The sequence below is a fragment of the Besnoitia besnoiti genome (assembly GCF_002563875.1).
Source record: "Besnoitia besnoiti strain Bb-Ger1 chromosome Unknown contig00007, whole genome shotgun sequence".
In the NCBI taxonomy this organism is placed as follows: Eukaryota; Apicomplexa; class Conoidasida; order Eucoccidiorida; family Sarcocystidae; genus Besnoitia; species Besnoitia besnoiti.
The window spans coordinates 512081-529251 of record NW_021703915.1 but is presented as its reverse complement, the minus strand read 5'-3'; the positions used below and the strand labels follow the sequence as shown (position 1 = coordinate 529251).

Below are 17171 nucleotides of genomic sequence, written 5' to 3'. Positions count from 1 at the left end.
GGCGCAACTGAGAAAGCGTGCCTGGACCGCGCAGCCAGCGGAAGCGCAGCCCTGGTGCTGAGGCGTACAAAAACGAAAAGCACCGTTCAGTAACATGTTTCGAAAGGGATGAGGCCGATGATTGTCATGGTAGAGAAATACAACTTAAAAATTGTCCTGACTCGCCTGGGTGCCACGCGGCCCAGCATAGAGTCGGGGGGGGGCTGGCTGATTCTGGAACGTAGACAAGTCGCGAATGTCGGAGATTCTTAGCCACGGGCGGCAACTGCCAGGGGGCAGAGGCGTAACTGAATAGCTGCAGAGAGTGAAGTTGAAACCTGAGTTCAGGGGTCTGTCCACTGCAATCTTCGTGCTGATGATGAACTCCGCGAATTGGTGACAAAAACACCGCGTGCGCTTCATCGCGGAGAAGAACTGGCCCTTGCTCTCCATGCTTTGTGCTGACGCTTCTGCCATTATGATACGGGGTTAAAAGAAGCGCACTTGGAGCATCTGGATTATCCCCCTGGTATTCGCCTTTTATTGTGACTCTGGAAGCACAGATGTGTGACACAAGATTCAACACAGCAGACAGGCGACGTACGCTGCTAGTTTACCGATATCCGGCCGTTCTCCTCGGGCGAGCCACATACGTTGACTGCCAGTACCCGCCATCTCGCAGAGGCTCAGCACACGGCGTGGTTCTTTGTGGTAGCACCGTTTGGAAATCCCGTCTCTTGACTTCCCGGGCGGAGGTAACACCCTCTGCGTTTTGGAGGCTGTCGCGACGGTGCCACGCTGTCTGGAAGCCTTGCAGCGCCTGTGGCTGACGAAGTTGCATTCGCCCTCCTTCCCGCCCCTCCTGCCATGTGAGGACTCCCCTGGGAACTGCGTATAGAAAGGTATATAGGTAGATAGATATATACAGAGCAGTGATCCGCTTGCACAGGTGACTGCGCACAAACACATGCACATCGTCTTCATACAGACAAACATTTCTGTTCTCTGATCCTATCGGTAGGTATACCTATCGGTGCATGCGGAGAAACGCGAAGCACGCATGCGTTTCGTTGTGTGCCTCAGCAGCAGAGTCCGTGAGCAAACCACCCAGCCCCCGGAGGCGGCAGAGGGGAGAGTTTTGCGTTGCTTTGCATGAACTACCTTTTGGACGAGAGGCTGAAAGTGCAGCGCGCGATCGTGGGGTGTGGCGGCAGCCGAGACTTCCGTCCATTCTTTGCGCCTCCGTCTCCGTCCGCGAGCGAAGGCAAAGCCAGTCACAGGTACGGCTGCGAAAGGGAAGATCCAGTTGTGTGGTGAGGCACGCATTCACACCGTGGCCGTTTCATGAGCAGTTGGGTTTTGGTGGGCGTGGTGAACACTCCGCATTCTTGCGCTGGGTCCACTACCATTTAAACACGACGGCGCAACTGAGTGTGTCTCATAGGGTGCTGCTCACGGTAGCAGAGCACCGCATATCTGCGAGGGAACGTCAGACCTGTGACTGGCTTTGCCTTCGCTCGCGGCGAACCTTCTTGTTGGACGGGCAGCCCCTGGATGCCCAGCGCCTGCGTGACGCGGGAGTAGGCACATACGCCGTTCCTGAGAAAGCACAGCAAACCTCTCCAGCAACCGCAGGTGATTTCAGCAGAGCCGTCGAATGGGGAAAAAACGCGGTCGCGAGAAGGGATGCCTCTCGAGTCCGAGGCACTGGCGCCCTTCAGGTGTGTGTGGTGCATCCGCACTCCACAGAATAAAGTGAAAAAACTCAATATTTGCGCCTGAAACGCCCCAGACCGAATGCAGGCTACACACCTCGCAGGAAACTGGAACTAGCAAATTGTGTGTACACCAACCCGCCGTGTGGGAGAGAAAAAGCGGGAGCCCGCTTTTAAGCGATTTCCCCTCAGTGTTCCCGCGTTCTAGCACTGGAACGGACTGAACGCTGAGATTTATGACAGGAGAGCAGGCGACGTGACGCCACCGTCGCAAGTTTGTTTTACACATGCGGAAATCCAGGGCACCACACTGGCTCGAATCTGGAGCGTCATCTGTGCTTATCTCAAGAACACCCAAGCGTATGGATTCGCTCTCGAAGCCAGATGAGGTTGAACAGAGGGCGTGGCGATTTCATGTACCGATGCTACATACGCCTGAGCACATGCACTCATCATTTACGTAAAATTCGTGGGGGCAGGGCAGCCATCACACACAGACACACACGCCAAAGCAGTTACACGTAGATAGAAGCGTCTCCCCATTGGTGTGTGGCTCAGTCAAACCTGTGCCCGCCTCACGCGGCTGCCGGTGAGGGAAACAAAGTTGAGAACTAGCGGAACCGGCGTTGAACAAATGGAGAGAGACGCACGGGCCTTTTCCGCAATTCACTCGGCGTTCCACGTTGCCGCCTCAGAAACAAAGCGGAGAAGACGTCTGCGCAGGAGCGCGATGGAACTGGATTGGCGAGCGGCAGAAAACATATGCATGCATGTGGGTGTATCCAGTTGTGAATATACGAAGCTGTTCTCACGTCTCTAAACTGGCAACACAGCCCTTTAGTTCCCTAGGCGTACACATATATTTATGTATATCTACCCACGCACTGGGCAACAGAGCAGACTGCATATGTAGTTGAATACATGCAGCTGCAGACGAGGGACGCACGGATACCAACGCCCAGCCAACGAGGCCACCGGCACACGAGAACCGTAACGTGACTGCCGAGGTCGAGTTGTGGCCAACAGTTCCCTCTAAACTACTCGTGATACGCAAAACAGATCGGCGTTTTCCTGTTTAAGAACCGGCCGTCTGTCTCAAGGCGCTCCCCGCAGGAAGGCGTGCAGCGCCGAGGCTCCGCCTCTGGTGCCGTTTTCACAGGTGCCTTTCATTTCCTCACTACTTTTCTTTCGCATGGGAAGGCCCAGTACATGACTGTCCTCGGCTCGAATCCCTCTTTCAAGATGGCAGAGATGTCTATTCCGCTGTCGTACAAACCGCCCATTCTGCCTCTCTGCAAATAGACGCGGCAGGTCTGTAGTTATCAGTGATTCGTGGGCTAGGCGAAGATGAAACACGCCCGAAGAGCAAAAGGACTGGAATATGTATCGTTATAATGGAACGTCTGCAGAGCGAACGCAGCCCTCGGGGGAAGCCTTTTTGAGCTTCTTTGTCGGGCGCCCCTGTCAGCCCCGCAAATCTCTCTCAGGTATGAGGTAACTCCGCTGTCTGTGACGATCAAGCCGCGTTCTGACTCAGGCCTCGGCCCTACGAAAAAACGCAGACGCGGTGTTAAGTGTGTTCTTGCAGACCAGTTGGTAAAATATGAGTGTTCCAGAGAAGCAGCCTCCTTCGTGGTAAAGCCCAAATATAAGCCGAGACTCTGCCTTTGAGGCTCCAGGGCGCGTCAATTCCCCGGCGCGTCACTCAGCGCAGGCGGGGAAAGGCTTCCACAATGCGCCGGGGAGTTCGCTGCGAGCGACAAGAGCAAATCTCGGCGTAATGAAATCCGCTTTATAAGCAGAACTTTTGCGCTGCCCGTGCGGGGGGCGTGAAGGAGTCTACGGGGTGGGGAGTAGGGCGGCGGAACGCAGCGCGATCTGGCTGTGTGACGCCACAGCGACCAACCAACGCGCGCCCGCCCAGTTTTAGAGGCGACGACTACAAGTGCCTTAAGGTCAGGTTGAAAGGTGAACGTGATTACGACTGCATGGGCGACCTGTGCGGCATTCGCCACCCTACAGCACTGAGGCAGGTATGTGTTTGACTATACTAGAAACTCTGTGCTTCAGCACACGTGCCGAGAGCTTCGTCCAGGAGTACCGACGTGGGACAAAGCCTCCAGTGACTGAGCGGTGGAGGTGAGAAGCGGGAGACAGAGGAGACGAGAGAGCTAGCTAGGCGGCGTGGAGGAAGCGGCGATCAGAGGGCACGGTGAACAAAAGATGAATAGGAGAAACGCCGAGAGCGAATCACCGCGAAGGATGGCCTAGGGTAGAACGAGGATAAGCAGAGGGGGAACAGTGGGGCAGGAAAAGCAGACCCTAAACCCTAAACCCTTTCACCAAGGAGCGTTTAGAGACAGTACAGAGGAGCGGAAAGAAGACGTCAAGGCGTAGCGCGTAGGAGTCGGACGAAGAAAGAAGACCGGAACGCCTGGCGACGGTGGGTCGCATAGGGTAGGGAATCCCGTGTATCGAGTTGAAGCTTCGTTTTCCGAATCTGCCGATCGACGACTGCGTGCCTAGCCGAGTCGGCGAGAAGAGCTAACCGAGGTGCGGAGGTGATGTTGCAGCGACCTCGCGAGGCCGAGACGCGCAGGCGGCGCCGCCGCAGGGGGAGAGGAGACAGCTTGCTGGACGCAAGAAAAGTTAAGGCAAGTGAGATAAAGTGCACACTGCCAGAAGCAGGCAGCTCAGCGGGGGGCCCTACGCTCGAGGTGGAAAACGCCGGCGCGGCTGCGAGTCGATGAACGCGCGCCGACGGCGGCCTCGAGGGCTGAAGACACGCGAGGAAGGGCGATGAGAGTTGCTTCGTGACGCCAGAGGCGCAAAAAGAAGTAGTTTTTGTTCGGTGGGCGTTGGCAAACGCGAAGTCACTCAGGTTGCTCATTGGCTTCGCGCGTCTGGAGGGCAGTGGCGGCATGCACACGCCCTCCTTAACGAGACTCGTCGACTTCGCGAGGCGGTGGACGGCTGCGGCCGCTGCCCGCGCGCTTGACGTCCAGGAGGGAAATCGCTCCATTTTGAGTCGAACAACACGGCGGGAAGCGCATTGCTTCGTGTTTTCTCGTTTCGCGGCTAGCGGCTTCCTCGCTCCCTTTCGCAGACGGCCTCCTCTTTCTGTCTGGTACCCTTGTCTTCGTTCTGCGAGCCGCGCAGTGGCGAGAAGAAGCAGCTTGTGTGGATTTTGTTTAGTCGTCAAGCGTTTCCCACCCGTTTGGCTCTTCTCGCGGTTGCTCTGTCTGCTTCGGCTGTCTCTCCCTCCTTCCTTTGCATGTCCTCTCGCTCATTTCTTCACTTCATTTCACTTCATTTGTTTCCAAACTCTTCATCGCGAAAGCTCGCAGGGGAGGGAGCCTCGTGGGGCCGCTCCTTCTGCTTTTCCGCCGGTCTCTCCATTTTCTTCGACTTTTCCTCGCCTTTCCAAAGTGAGAAATATCTTTTGCGACACAGAGAGAGAGCTTCTTCTCTCTCTGTCCCGCCTTCCTTCCTGCCTCGGGCGTCTCACAAGATGGCGTGTGCGCCGCGACCTCGCGGCAGGCCGCGGACAGGAAAGACTTCCTTGTCTCCGCTCTCCACGGCGCCGCCTTCCGCGTATGTACAGGGCTTCTACGGCTCCTCGTCCAGTGCGCGTTCACAGCAGACTTTGGTTGCCGCGAGAGCGTGTCGTCAGAATGGAGGGGAGCCCAATCCGTTTCAAGGCGCTGGCAGCGACACGAGCCCGAGAGAAGGCTGCCTCTCTGCTTCCTTGAGTGCCCACCTGACTCGGCGGAGGAGCCACGCGTCTGCCTCGCCCACTGAGTTCTCTTTCTCTCCTATTTCGTCGGCTTCTCGTTCTTTTTCTGCCTCTTCGTTGGCTGGAAGTCCATTTTCTTCGCAAGCCTCGGGGAGGCGCCCATCTGTCTCGGCCGCCAGTGCGTCGTCTCTTCTCCTCTCCTGCTCGCCTGCTTCTTCTCTCCCTGCCGGCCGCCCTTTGTCTCGCGTTCTTCCGCTTTCTTCTCCGCGGTGCCCCCTTTCGCGCTCTCTTGCCTTGCGGCGGCGCGCCGCGGCCCCTGCCGCTTCGTCCTCCGCGTTGCTTTCTACTTCTCTCGCGTCTTCCTCCGTGGCTGCCTTTGCGCATGCAGAGCTGTTCGCTGCCGCCTCAGCTCTGTTGCAGCGCCCCTCGCTTCCTCTGCCTCATTCGTCGCGAGTCTCAGAACGCCTCTTCGCCTCTCAGCGCGGAGCTGCGCAGCCCTCAGGAGACGAAGCGGCTCAGCGGCCTGCGGACGCCTCTGCGGAGAGAGGAGACGATTGCCTCGCAGAGAACGCCGCCCAGCGAGGCGAGGAGGCGCAGACTGAGGCAGCAGAGGGCGACAGGCCGGTAGGCGAGAGCCGAGACGCGACAGGAAAGGAGACGGTGGTAGAGAAAGAAGATGGTCAGGCGGGAGTAAACGTTTCAGGAAACCGCCCGCGAGGTGCGGCGCTGCAGGATTTCGTCGCACGAAAGGGGCAACGCGATGAACTCCCACGCAAGGACTCGCGCGACGCCCTCTCAGCCTCACACGGAGGCGAGCCGCGATCCTCGGCGGCGGAGCCCGGCGAAGAGGCTGCCGCGGGGCTGCGCGTCGAGTCGCAGACTGCGGAGACGCAGGGGGCTGCTGCTCCGTTGAAGGCCTCCGCTGATTCCGCGCTCTCTTCTTCCGCGGAGGAGCTGACAGAGCTGGACGTTCGCGCCTTGCCTTCCGCGCTGTCGCCCTCGGCCGCGGAGATTCAGGCGCGCCTGGAGGAGGCGGACGCAGAGGAGACGCCGAGCTCGTCGCCCGAGGCACTTCCGGGGGGCGTGTCGTCTCCGCGCGTGGGCCGCAAGCGGCGGGGCGGAGAGACAGATGGAGCCCGACGCCGGGGGGAGGGCACCACCCCAGAGGGCGGGAGCGCGGCCTCGCTGGGGTTTTCAGCGAAAAACGCCCGAGGCGGGGGAGGCGACAGCGGCCGGGAGGGGAGCGAGGCGATTCTGCTGAGCGACAGCGCGTCGTTCTCCAACGGCGTGTCGCCGCTCTCCGCGCTGCCGCCGCGATTTCCTGTCCTCTCCGCGCTGCCGCTCTTCCGCCGGCCTGCGTTTCCCGGCTTCTACCAACTTCTGCACATCCCAGACAATGACGTGAGCGAGGGAAAGAAGCGGAGTTTCCTGCTGCTGAAACTTCCGGCCTTCGTGGCGTCGCCCTGGCGTGCTTCCTCGCCTGCCTCCAGGCGCCCTCGCGTTGGTCGCTTCAGCCGATCGGACGCGAGTGTCTCGCAGATCTGGAGACTCGAGGTCTAGTGCAGTTTGATCTAAAGATTACGCGATTTGCCTCGAAGACGCGAAGTAGCGCAGCACACCAATAAATTCGCGTAAATATGGACAGAGTATAGTTGCATATTTGCATATATACCTGTAAACAGGTAGATGGATATGCTCAGATATAGGTAGATAGATATAGACAAATAGGTATACAAGTATATGAGTGAATGTGAGCGCTTTGTGAGTCGCTCGCCGGGTGACGCTGCGTATGCGGATGAGTGCTTCTCTGTGTGGAGTCCTGTTTTTCTCATGCGAGACGCGTTTGCTTCAAGGTGTCTTCCTTCGCAGGTTTTCGAGGCTCTCGTGCGACAGAAGAAGAGCGGCGTCCCCGGCGGAGACTACGTTGCTGGCTTCCTCACAGTCGAGGAGAAGGAGACGCAGCAGGAGGAAGATGAAGAAATCCCTGGCGCCAAGCTGCGCAAGGATGCAGGTAAACGAAAGGCGACAAAAAATGCCGAGGTGCACACCAGGAAAAAACTCTCGCGATGTCACTCGAGGGACACGCTGATATAGTCGTGCGTGCCCACCCGAGGCCGAGGCGATCCAGCGTGGGCTGGGGAGTACAGCTGCAACTGAGGGACTTTAGATAGATAGAGAGGCATGGCAATAGATATATAAAGGCATAAACAGACTGATAGAGAGCTAGGGACATAGACAGACAGATAGAGCGATAGACACATAGATAAGCAGATGGATAGAGGCATAGGCAGACCTAGATAGACAGATATATAGATGGATAGATAAATAGATACGCTTGCGAGTCTTTGTGGGCGTCATGTTGGTGTGCTGCGGATGCTTGATTCTAGGCGTCGCGTGGTCTTTCTTTTTCCAGGTCGCGTGGCAGATATTTCGGAGCTGCATGACACCGGCAGTCTTCTACACCTTCTCAACTTCGCGCCGCACAGCCACGTGAAGGGGGGGCAAGTCGTCGTCATGCCTTATCGCCGGTAGGCTGAGATGCAGTGCCTGGGCTCGTGAGTCTTCGGCGTCGTCTGTGTTCCACGGAGGCAACGCGAGCCTCGCGTTTCTTCTTTTCTTGCTGCGATGTCTCTGTGTCGCTCATTTCTACGCATTTCTATTCACTTCTATTATGCGGCTGAAGGAGCAGCTGCTAAACGGCCGCGTGGAGACATACGCACACAGTCCACAGCTGTATACGTATACCTAAAGAAATGCGAACGACACAAGCACCAATTTACACATACATATAAATATATGCAAATGCCCTTCGATGGAGTCGTGGAGTGTCTGGAAACGCCGAGATCGCTCGACAGATTCATATATATATATTTTTTTTCCATATATAGTGGATATACGCGTGTGTTCACGAGGGTGGAAGATCTTTTACGTGCTGCATGAGCGGCAAACGAGGGCATTGGTCGGCCGTTTTTGTCGCGAGTTAACCCCGTCACGTTAGTTGCCTCTTCGCTTCTTCCTCCTTTTATGCAGCGTTCGTCTGTTGGGCTCGGCAGACTCGCCCACAGTCCCTCAACCTGCCGATTCGACGGCTGCCGCCCTTCTTCCAACGGCTGCCGCCGTTCTTCCTCTCTCTTCTTCCTCGCCTTCCGCGGAGCTCGAAGCAAGCGTGGCGCAGGATGCGCTGACGGCCGAGTCGCTTGCGGATGAGGAGTCTGGCGCGCCCGCCACCCCTGTCGCTTCCGCTGAGTCTCCGTCTCCGCTCGAGGCGCCAGAGGCCGCTGAAACCGCCGCTGCCGAGGTCAAAACCGCCGCCACTGAGGCTGAAACCGGCGTCGATGCCAAGGCCGAAACCGCCGTCACTGCCAAGACCGAATCTGCTGCTGGCGAGTCAGCGGCTGAGGAGGGCTCGAGGGGCGACGGAGGCGCAGAGGGAGACCTCACGACGGCGGCGGTCGCCTTGGCCTCGGGAGAGGCCGCGAGAGCGAGCGCTGAGAAACTTTTGCTGCCTGTGTCGCAGCCAACTGGCGCGCCGTTCTCGCTGCTGCGCGTCCGCATCGCCTACTTGCCTGACGAATCCGGGAAGCTCGAGGCCACGACCGACACACAGAGGGCACTCCACCTCGAAATCGTCGTGACTATGAAGGAGCTCCTCAAGCAGAGCTACTTTTACAAGGAACACTTTGATCAAGTGAGAAGCCAAAACGCCTCTGCCGTCTTCTCGTACGTACACATATGCCTCTACATGACGCGTGACCCCTCCTGCACGCAAGCGCTGTGCGCACATGTGTAGGTTAGCTCGCCTGCTGCGCACAGACATTATCTATGCGAGTGCTTATAGGTGTGTGGAGACGCATTTGAACCCGAGGGGATGCTCAAGAAGGCCGCATAGATATCGCACTGTGACGACAAGAGACGCATCGGGGGGGCGGAGACAGAGGCCCGTGGTCGATTGGAGGACTGGAGACATGAAAACGTGTCAGCGCGAAAACGCGTCGCTCCGCATCTGTTTCTTGCTGCAGTATGCGACTGCCGCGAATCCCGGAATCCACTTTGTGCGCATGCAGCAACTCAACGAAACCTGTTTTTTCCTTTTTTCACAGGTTGTTCGCTTTTACAACTTGGATTCCCCTCGCAAGCTGGCGGATCTCGTCGCAGGCATGTCGTTTGCGAAGCGTCACGAGCTTCAAGCAGTCCTCGCGGTGCGTGCGACTCCGAGAGAAGAAAAACTCGAAACTGAAGAATCACACAGCACAGCCCATTAAGAAAAGCGGCGCATCTCGTCGAAGCGAAGAAGATGCAGAGTTGTTCTGTGTTCCCCTCGCGCTCTCGTGGGAGAGGGGCGTGTGCTGCCGCGTTCATCACGAGTTAGACTGGATCCGCTCGCGCTTCTCGTGCCGAATGGGATGCAGCGTGAAAAAAAGGCAGGATAGATCCCAAGATTATGGAGACGAGTCTGATTACGAGATACGCCTATATCAAAGTTTCTGTGACTACAGCACAGCACCTTCCCCGCTGCACTGTGCAAGGGGGGGGGGGGGCGGGGGGAGCAGCGCGTCTGCCGCCGCGAGCAGGGTTTGCTCATCGTTCTCACTCGGTGGCGGTCGCTGTTCGATTCCCCTGAAGAGTCACGCCCGGTGCGTGTTTTTTTCTCGTTTCTCCGCAGGCGGCGTCATCGCTGTGTCTCGCTCTGTAGCCTGCTGTCTACTCCTCTCTGCCGGCATCTAAATTTTACGTTTTGTCGTCCCTCCCCACAGGCCTCGCGCGTTTTCGGCTTGTTTTTTGCAGGAAGGAAACATCGAGAAGCGGCTGCGGCTGGTGCTGGAGATCGCCAAGAAGGACCTCGAGTTCTCCAAGCTGCAGGTGCAAGTGAAGACGCAGGTCGAGGAGAAAATGAACAAACTGCAGCGGAGGTTCCTCCTCAACGAACAACTCAAATTCCTCAAGAAAGAACTCGGCGAAGTGAAGGACGACAAGGAGTCCATCCTAGACGTAGGTCGAGCCTGACGCACGGGATGCGAAAAAATTCGCGAAACGACCCGATGTAAAAGAATTGAAGGCAGAGCAACAAAGGCGTATTGCCTCCGCTGATAGTGCAGCAATTAAAGAGGCATTTTTCTCAGGCTACCTGAGCTTCGCAGGCGCTATAAGTACGCGCCGTGCCGCGTTTACAAGTATATATGCCGTTATTAATTGCGATTTTTGCCTGCTTTGTTGGAGTTTTTCTTTGTCATTTTCGGCTCTCTGGGTGGTGCGGTCGGCGGCGCAGACATTCCGGGAGCTTCTAGAGAAGAAGAAAGACGTCATGTCGGAAGAGGCGCAGAAGGTGAGAGGAGGAAACCAGGGGGAGAGGGCGGGGAGAAATCGAGGAAATATTGCGGGGAAAAAGTTGGAAATAAAGCAGACTGCGACACACCTGGAGTCCTTTCAGCTGAAGCAGAATCTGAGAAGAAAGGGGGACGGCACGGGGCGACAGGCAGCAGGAACGGCACGGCAAAGACCTTGAGAGGCGAGGAAACTTTTTCTGTCTGTCGAATTCGCCTCAAAAGGAGGTGGAAAGGCCAGATAGAGGAGCGAAAGCGACACAGACTTTGGAGGGAGGGTTCCAAAGGTGGGACACTCTGCCGAGAGCGGGGCTGCAGAACTGCTGAAAGAGAGGCACCGCGACAAAAAACGAGGCGGCTGCAAAGCGAAGTTAAGCAGTACTACAGCTCATCGAGGGCTAAAGTCAGCATAGTTTATGAAAAGGCGCGGCGCCGCCGGGAAGCGAGAAGCGGCGCAAGGGCGCGGAGCGAGGAAAAACAGAAAGCGAAACTGGCGTCGAGGTGACACAAAGCGACGCGAACGGCGCCTTGATCAAGAGCTTATGAGGACGCGAAAAGGGGGGCAAAGCGCATGCCGCGTGTCTTTCCTCCTCAGGCTGTGACTTACGAACTGAGCAAGATGAACAGCCTCGACCAAGCCTCCTCGGAGTTCAACATCACGCGGACGTACACGGATTGGCTTCTCAATTTGCCGTGGGGCGAATACACCGAAGACTGCAGCGGTGAGTGAAGACGTGCCTCACACTTCTACTAGGGGCCTCGCGACGGCCTGCCTAGCCGCTTTTTTCAACAACTTCAACTGAAACGCGCGGCCGCGTTAGTCATTTGAGTGTCGGAAGAGGGGGCGCTGCGAAAAATGCTGAAATTTCTCTGGAAATTCGTAAAAAAGAGATCGAAGGCTTGAACGCATGGCTGAGATGTTTTTCGTTAAGCACTCCATGAGGGCCCTGCAGCGAGGCGCGCGTTTGCGTGTCATGCGTCGCTTTGAGCCCTTTGAGTGAAGCGAAGTGTGAGGCAGATATGTGGGGGGAGCAGGCTTGCGTGGGCGCCGGGCGACGCGGCGAATCTCTTCTTGACTCGTGTGCATGCGCGTCCCATCTGCAGACATTTTCCACGCGGAGAAGATCCTGAACGAGGATCACTACGGCCTCTCGGACGTGAAGGACAGAATCCTCGAGTTCATCGCCATCACCATTTTGAAAAAGGACGTCCAGGTGCGTCTGGCTCAACTGTGTCTCAGCGTGCCTCTGCCTTGTCTATTCACTAGATCTTTCTTTCTAAATAAATTATGTTAATTCAACGAAATGTACCTCTAAGGAAAATTTCAAAAGTATTTTCTGGGAAGCCCTCCCACGCTCGAGGGCGGTGGTTTCATGTCGCCTCTGTTTTTGGCGCGACGTGCGTGTGCTCACAGACGTGCATCCGTTGCCTCAGCTGGGCTCGACGCGCGCTTCGCTGCGCTAAACTATAGATATTCAGGACGATTTGCGTTTGCATAAAGATCTCAAGAGTCAACGTTTGGGGTACAACGTGTGCTTCTATGTTGGCGTCTTCCACCGCCTGTAGTGCCTCAACGATGCGTGCCCGCTGAGGCAGATCCACGCATCGTCTTCTGTGCCGATTTTCGGTTTGGATTTTTCCGTGTTTTCAGGGGAAAATCATTTGTTTAGTAGGGCCTCCGGGCGTCGGGAAGACATCGGTCGGTCAGAGCATTGCGCGAGCTCTGAATCGCAAGTTTTACCGAATCAGTCTTGGTAAGAGGATTCAGCTCGCATGCTTCAGCTTTTTTTGAGAGAATCGACAGACGCCTCAAACATCTTCATCATCCGAGTGTGTGTGCGCTGCCAGTGTGCGCCTGCGTGTTCGGGGGGGGGTACGCTGCATCTCTGCATGGTTGCATGCCTTCAAGGTGATATTCTACTCTGCATGTTGAATCCAATGAACATCATGTACGAGTATAGCAGCACCAGGGTAACGACATCGGGACGCGTGTGTGCGTGCCTTCGGCAGCCTCTTTTCTGTTGAGACCTTCCGCTCCAATCGAGTCTCAGGTCTTGTTGGCGTCGTGTCGCCCCGATGGCCGCTTGAGTGTTTCTCTCGCTGCTGTGGAACTCTTTGGAAAACACATTCCTTCTGCCTCGCTGGAGGCTCTCTCTGGGTCTCGCGTCCGCCCTGTGCTCTTTTGTGCGGCGTCTTCTCGAATTTCCGCGCGCTTTACAGACGGCGGGCGCGGGCCCTCACACGTCGTTCCACGTATTTGCTTTTCCTCAATTTTTCCCGATTTTTAAAAGTTTTCTTTTCGCAGGCGGCATGTGCGACGTGGCGGAGCTTCGCGGGCACCGGCGGACGTACATTGGCGCGCTGCCGGGCAAAGTCATCCAGGCGCTGAAGGAGTGCCGGACAATGAATCCAGTTATTCTTCTCGATGAAATTGACAAGCTGGTGAGCGCAGTGGGATTCTGCGGTGCTCCCTGTTGCTCTGCACGTGAAGTTTCGCTTCCGCGAAAAAAACGCCGGGTTTCGGCGTGCTTCTTCGTTTGCTGGCCGGGGGTGGCGGCGCCGCCCGGGGGCTGCGTGTGTGTGTGTGTGTGTGTGTGTGTGTCGCGTTGCGATCGGCGTTGGCTTTGCCGCGGGTGTTTCGGTGCGCGCATTTTTTGTTCTTGCGTGTGGCGTGCCGCCTCCAGGGCCGGGACTTCCGCGGAGATCCGTCGTCGGCACTGCTGGAAGTGCTCGACCCGAGCCAAAACAAATCCTTCAGAGATCACTACCTCGATGTGCCGGTTGATCTGTCAAAGATCCTCTTCGTCTGCACCGCTAACACTCCCGACGTCATCACAGGTCAGGAAAGCAGCAACTCGCTGTCTCGCGCGTCCGAGTGCGGGCCCTTCGCCTTCTCGCCGCGGGTAGGCTGTGGAGGGGACGTTAAACCGAATCTGCAACAGAAACATATTTTTGGATAGTTGCATATGAGCGACTAAATGTCAGTCAAGCATGCGACGGTGCTGCGAGTCTTCCACTGCGCGCCGCGAGGGCGTGTCTCGCTTCTTCTTGCCTGCGTCTCGTCCGGCGGCTCCACGTTTGAAAAATAAAGTACCGCTTTTCTTACAGGTCCCCTTCTAGATCGCATGGAGGTCATTCGCATCGCGGGCTACATCTTCCAAGAGAAGCTCTCCATCGCGCAGAACTACCTCCTCCCTCAGACGCAGCAGGCCACAGGTAAAGAGCGAGGAAGCGAGACTCCCTCGAGTCGAGCGATTCCCTCGATTTTTCTTGCAGATGAGCTAGGGAGCGTCGTGCGGCTGCGGTGCGAGCAATTGCGGGTCCGGTCGCTGCGCCGGACCTGGTTTCCTGTTATTTCTTTCAATTTTTCTGGTTTATGAGGGCACTTTTGAATCTTTCCAGGGCTGACCGACGAGCAGATCGACATTGCGGCCGAAGTCTTGGAGAAGCTTGTCCGTGACTACGCGCGCGAGGCGGGCGTCCGGAGTTTGCTCAAGCTCATCGAGAAAATCTACAGAAAGGCTGCACTCACGCTCGTTAGGTGCGGTAAAGCGCGGGAAAAATCTACCACAGCGTTGAGTCAGCTGCCAACAGGCCTCTGCGCGCGCGACTCTGTTGAATGCATGCATACGAATATATATGCATACATATATGTATGTATACGTACATTTGTACGGACACAAGCTATTTTTGTGGGAAGAGAAGACAGTTGGAGCATCTGTCACGCGTTTCTCCGAGTGGTTGTGAGGTTTTCTTTCGTTACTGCAACTCTGTGTGGCTGTGTTTTGCAGGAAGGAGCAAGAGAAAGTCCGAGTGACGCTGGACTGCCTGAGCAAGTTTGTCGGGCAGCCTGCCTTCCAGTCCGACCGTCTCTACGGTGTCACGCCTCCAGGTTAGAAACTAGAGTGATATTATTTTAGGCGGCGAAAGGTGCAGCAGCGCCTCGAGTCGCCTCATCGCCTCTCAAGTTTTCTTTCCAAGGCGCCGTTGGCGGGCGGCACCATCGCCACCCTCTGCATGCCGGCTGTCTGAAGCGTCTCACATCGGTTCGTGTGGAAGTTCTCTCTGCTTCTGGGGCTTCAATTCCATTTTTTGCCATTCCGCAGCCCCGCGCGATGCCTCGAACCTCGGGTGCAGTCCTCGCATCCGCATCTTTTTTTTGTGTTTTTTTGCGGGGTTCTCTTATGCGTGGGCTGGCGGTGTGTGGCCGCTTCACCTCCGCGCGGGCACTGTGTTTTTTAATTTTTCTTCGCAGGCGTGGTCATGGGTCTCGCGTGGACGCAGATGGGCGGTGCCACGCTGTACGTGGAGGCGATTGGGCGGCGCCCGCGAGAGACGCCGCGGCGTTCGGAGCCTGACAAGCAGGCTAAGACGGGAGAAGAAGGCGCCGAGGAGGAAGACGAAACCAAGAAGGGCAGCCGCGCCAGCCGAAAGTGAGACCTGAAGTGACACCTCTGAATCGCCTCGTCTTCTGGTCCCGCCGCGCTTGGCTCGTCGATCGCTTTCTTGTTCCTTGTTCGTCTCCGGACCCTCAATGCCTCGCAAGTCTTTCGTGAAGCGGCGGGCGGCCGATGCATGCGGCGCGGGCTCGCAGCGGTTGATCTTCCGCTGCCATTTGGGTCGCGTCTTCAGCGCCTCTTCTTTCTTTTCTGCGCGACTTCTCTTCTTCAGGGCGCGCGCGGCGGCGGGAGGCGGCGAAGGGAGCTTTAAGGTCACCGGACAGCTGGGCGCCGTGATGAGCGAGTCGAGTGAAATTGCTCTGACCTTCTGCCGCATGTTTGTACGGCTGGTAGAGCCGAACAACTCCTTCCTGGAGACAGCTTACATCCATCTCCACGTTCCCGAAGGTGCGTCTCTCAACGCCCTTGTTTCCTGGTTTGTTGTGTGTCTTCGCGTTCTCGCTTTACCCCGTTTTCTCCCTTGCTCGCTGTGAGGTGCTTTACGTCGCCAAGGTTTCGCAGAGGCCGTGCAGACAGCCCGTTTTGGTGCTTCTTCCTTTGCAGAAACAGAAGTGATCGGTTGCGCTGAATCCGTATCAAACATGTTTCACAACGAGACAAGAAGGTTCTTCTTTGTAGCCTCTTGAAGTGGAGTTTTTCTCCTTTTTTCTCAGGCGCGACCCCCAAAGACGGCCCCAGCGCAGGCATCACGATGGCGACGGCGCTCGTCTCGCTCGCACTCGACAAGCCTGTGCTGCCCGACGTCGCGATGACAGGCGAACTCACGCTGACAGGAAAAGTTTTGAAAATCGGCGGCGTCAAGGAGAAGGTCATTGCGGCGAGGAGGGAGAACGTCAAGGTAAGGCAGTCAAGGCCGCCGAATCCTCCTTCCGCACACACGCACATATTTGTCTATACATATATATACATACAGATATATAGGTAAATATATATGTATGTATATTTACATGTCGGTGGATAAGTCAGTCTATATGTGCACAGCGGATTGGCAAGGAAGGGAGTGAGCCCGACGCAGCGGGGAGGCTAGAGAAGAATGCTTTCGGCGTAGACCTACCGAGCGAAGGAATCGTCCAACTGGCTAGAGCAGACAGACACTGAGACCCTCGCGGGTGAATCTGCACAGAAATTCAACGCTACGTCAGCACAGCGTCATGCATTTGCATACAATTTAAGATGCGTACGATGTATTTCTGCACATATCTGATAGGAGCCGCTGACGCGGGACCAGTCTCTGTCGCGGCGTTGCTGAGGCGAAAGGCGTGAGAGCCGGACGGGGTCTCGACTGGAGGGGGGCACGACGCGACGATTTTTGCTGCTTAGTTAGAGGCTGTGTTTCGCGTTCCTCTGCAGACTCTTATCTTCCCCAAGGCGAACGAGCGCGAGTTCGCCGAGCTCCCTGCGCATATCACGGTGAGTTTTTTCATTCGGGTCGCTTACCAGACAGGAGACTGACAAAGCACGCCTCCTTACGCATGGGAGTGCAGCTTCGCGGAAACCTCCGTGTGCGCATTCATGCGCCCGGTTTCCCCCCTCCCCCCCCGTTTTCTTCTGCTGTGCTCCGATGTGCTGCTAATGTTCCGTGTTCTGTTTTAATTTTCCGGTTTTTGATTGTTCGTGTTCAGGAGGGACTGCAGGTTCACTTCGCAGCGACGTACGACGACGTGTACCAAGCGGCCTTCGGCACAGAGCCTCCGAGCAGACGAGAAGAAAAAAGCGGCATGCGAGGCGGCGTTTAGGTTTTAGAGTTTTCGAAAAAAAATATAAAACAAGCGGAATGCACAGGCAAAGGAAGGACAACCGCGCATGTTGACGCGAAAACGGGAAATTGAGGCGAGGGAGGCGCAGCGAAATTAGAGATATGAACCAAGTTTTGCTGGGAAGCAAAGAAAAAAGTGGAGGACGGAGAGTCAAGGCGAGCGGAGGGAGAAAAACTAAAGAGCCGCGTGGGCGACAAAGGAAC

General features: G+C 56.5%; 1 protein-coding gene across 1 annotated transcript; it reads left to right on the top strand.

Moving 5' to 3' along the window:
* Positions 1 to 5205: 5205 nt before the first annotated feature.
* Positions 5206 to 16947, top strand: BESB_071030 (Lon protease family protein; the record flags this gene model as incomplete). Its single annotated transcript, XM_029365476.1, has 20 exons — positions 5206 to 6831; positions 7300 to 7441; positions 7844 to 7958; positions 8461 to 9118; positions 9531 to 9629; positions 10216 to 10419; positions 10697 to 10753; positions 11347 to 11473; positions 11856 to 11965; positions 12403 to 12505; positions 13057 to 13193; positions 13436 to 13589; positions 13860 to 13967; positions 14154 to 14292; positions 14543 to 14643; positions 15007 to 15184; positions 15423 to 15598; positions 15865 to 16049; positions 16562 to 16621; positions 16834 to 16947. 20 exons carry the CDS (start codon positions 5206 to 5208, stop codon positions 16945 to 16947), a joined length of 4593 nt encoding a protein of 1530 aa, XP_029217960.1.
* Positions 16948 to 17171: the final 224 nt, after the last annotated feature.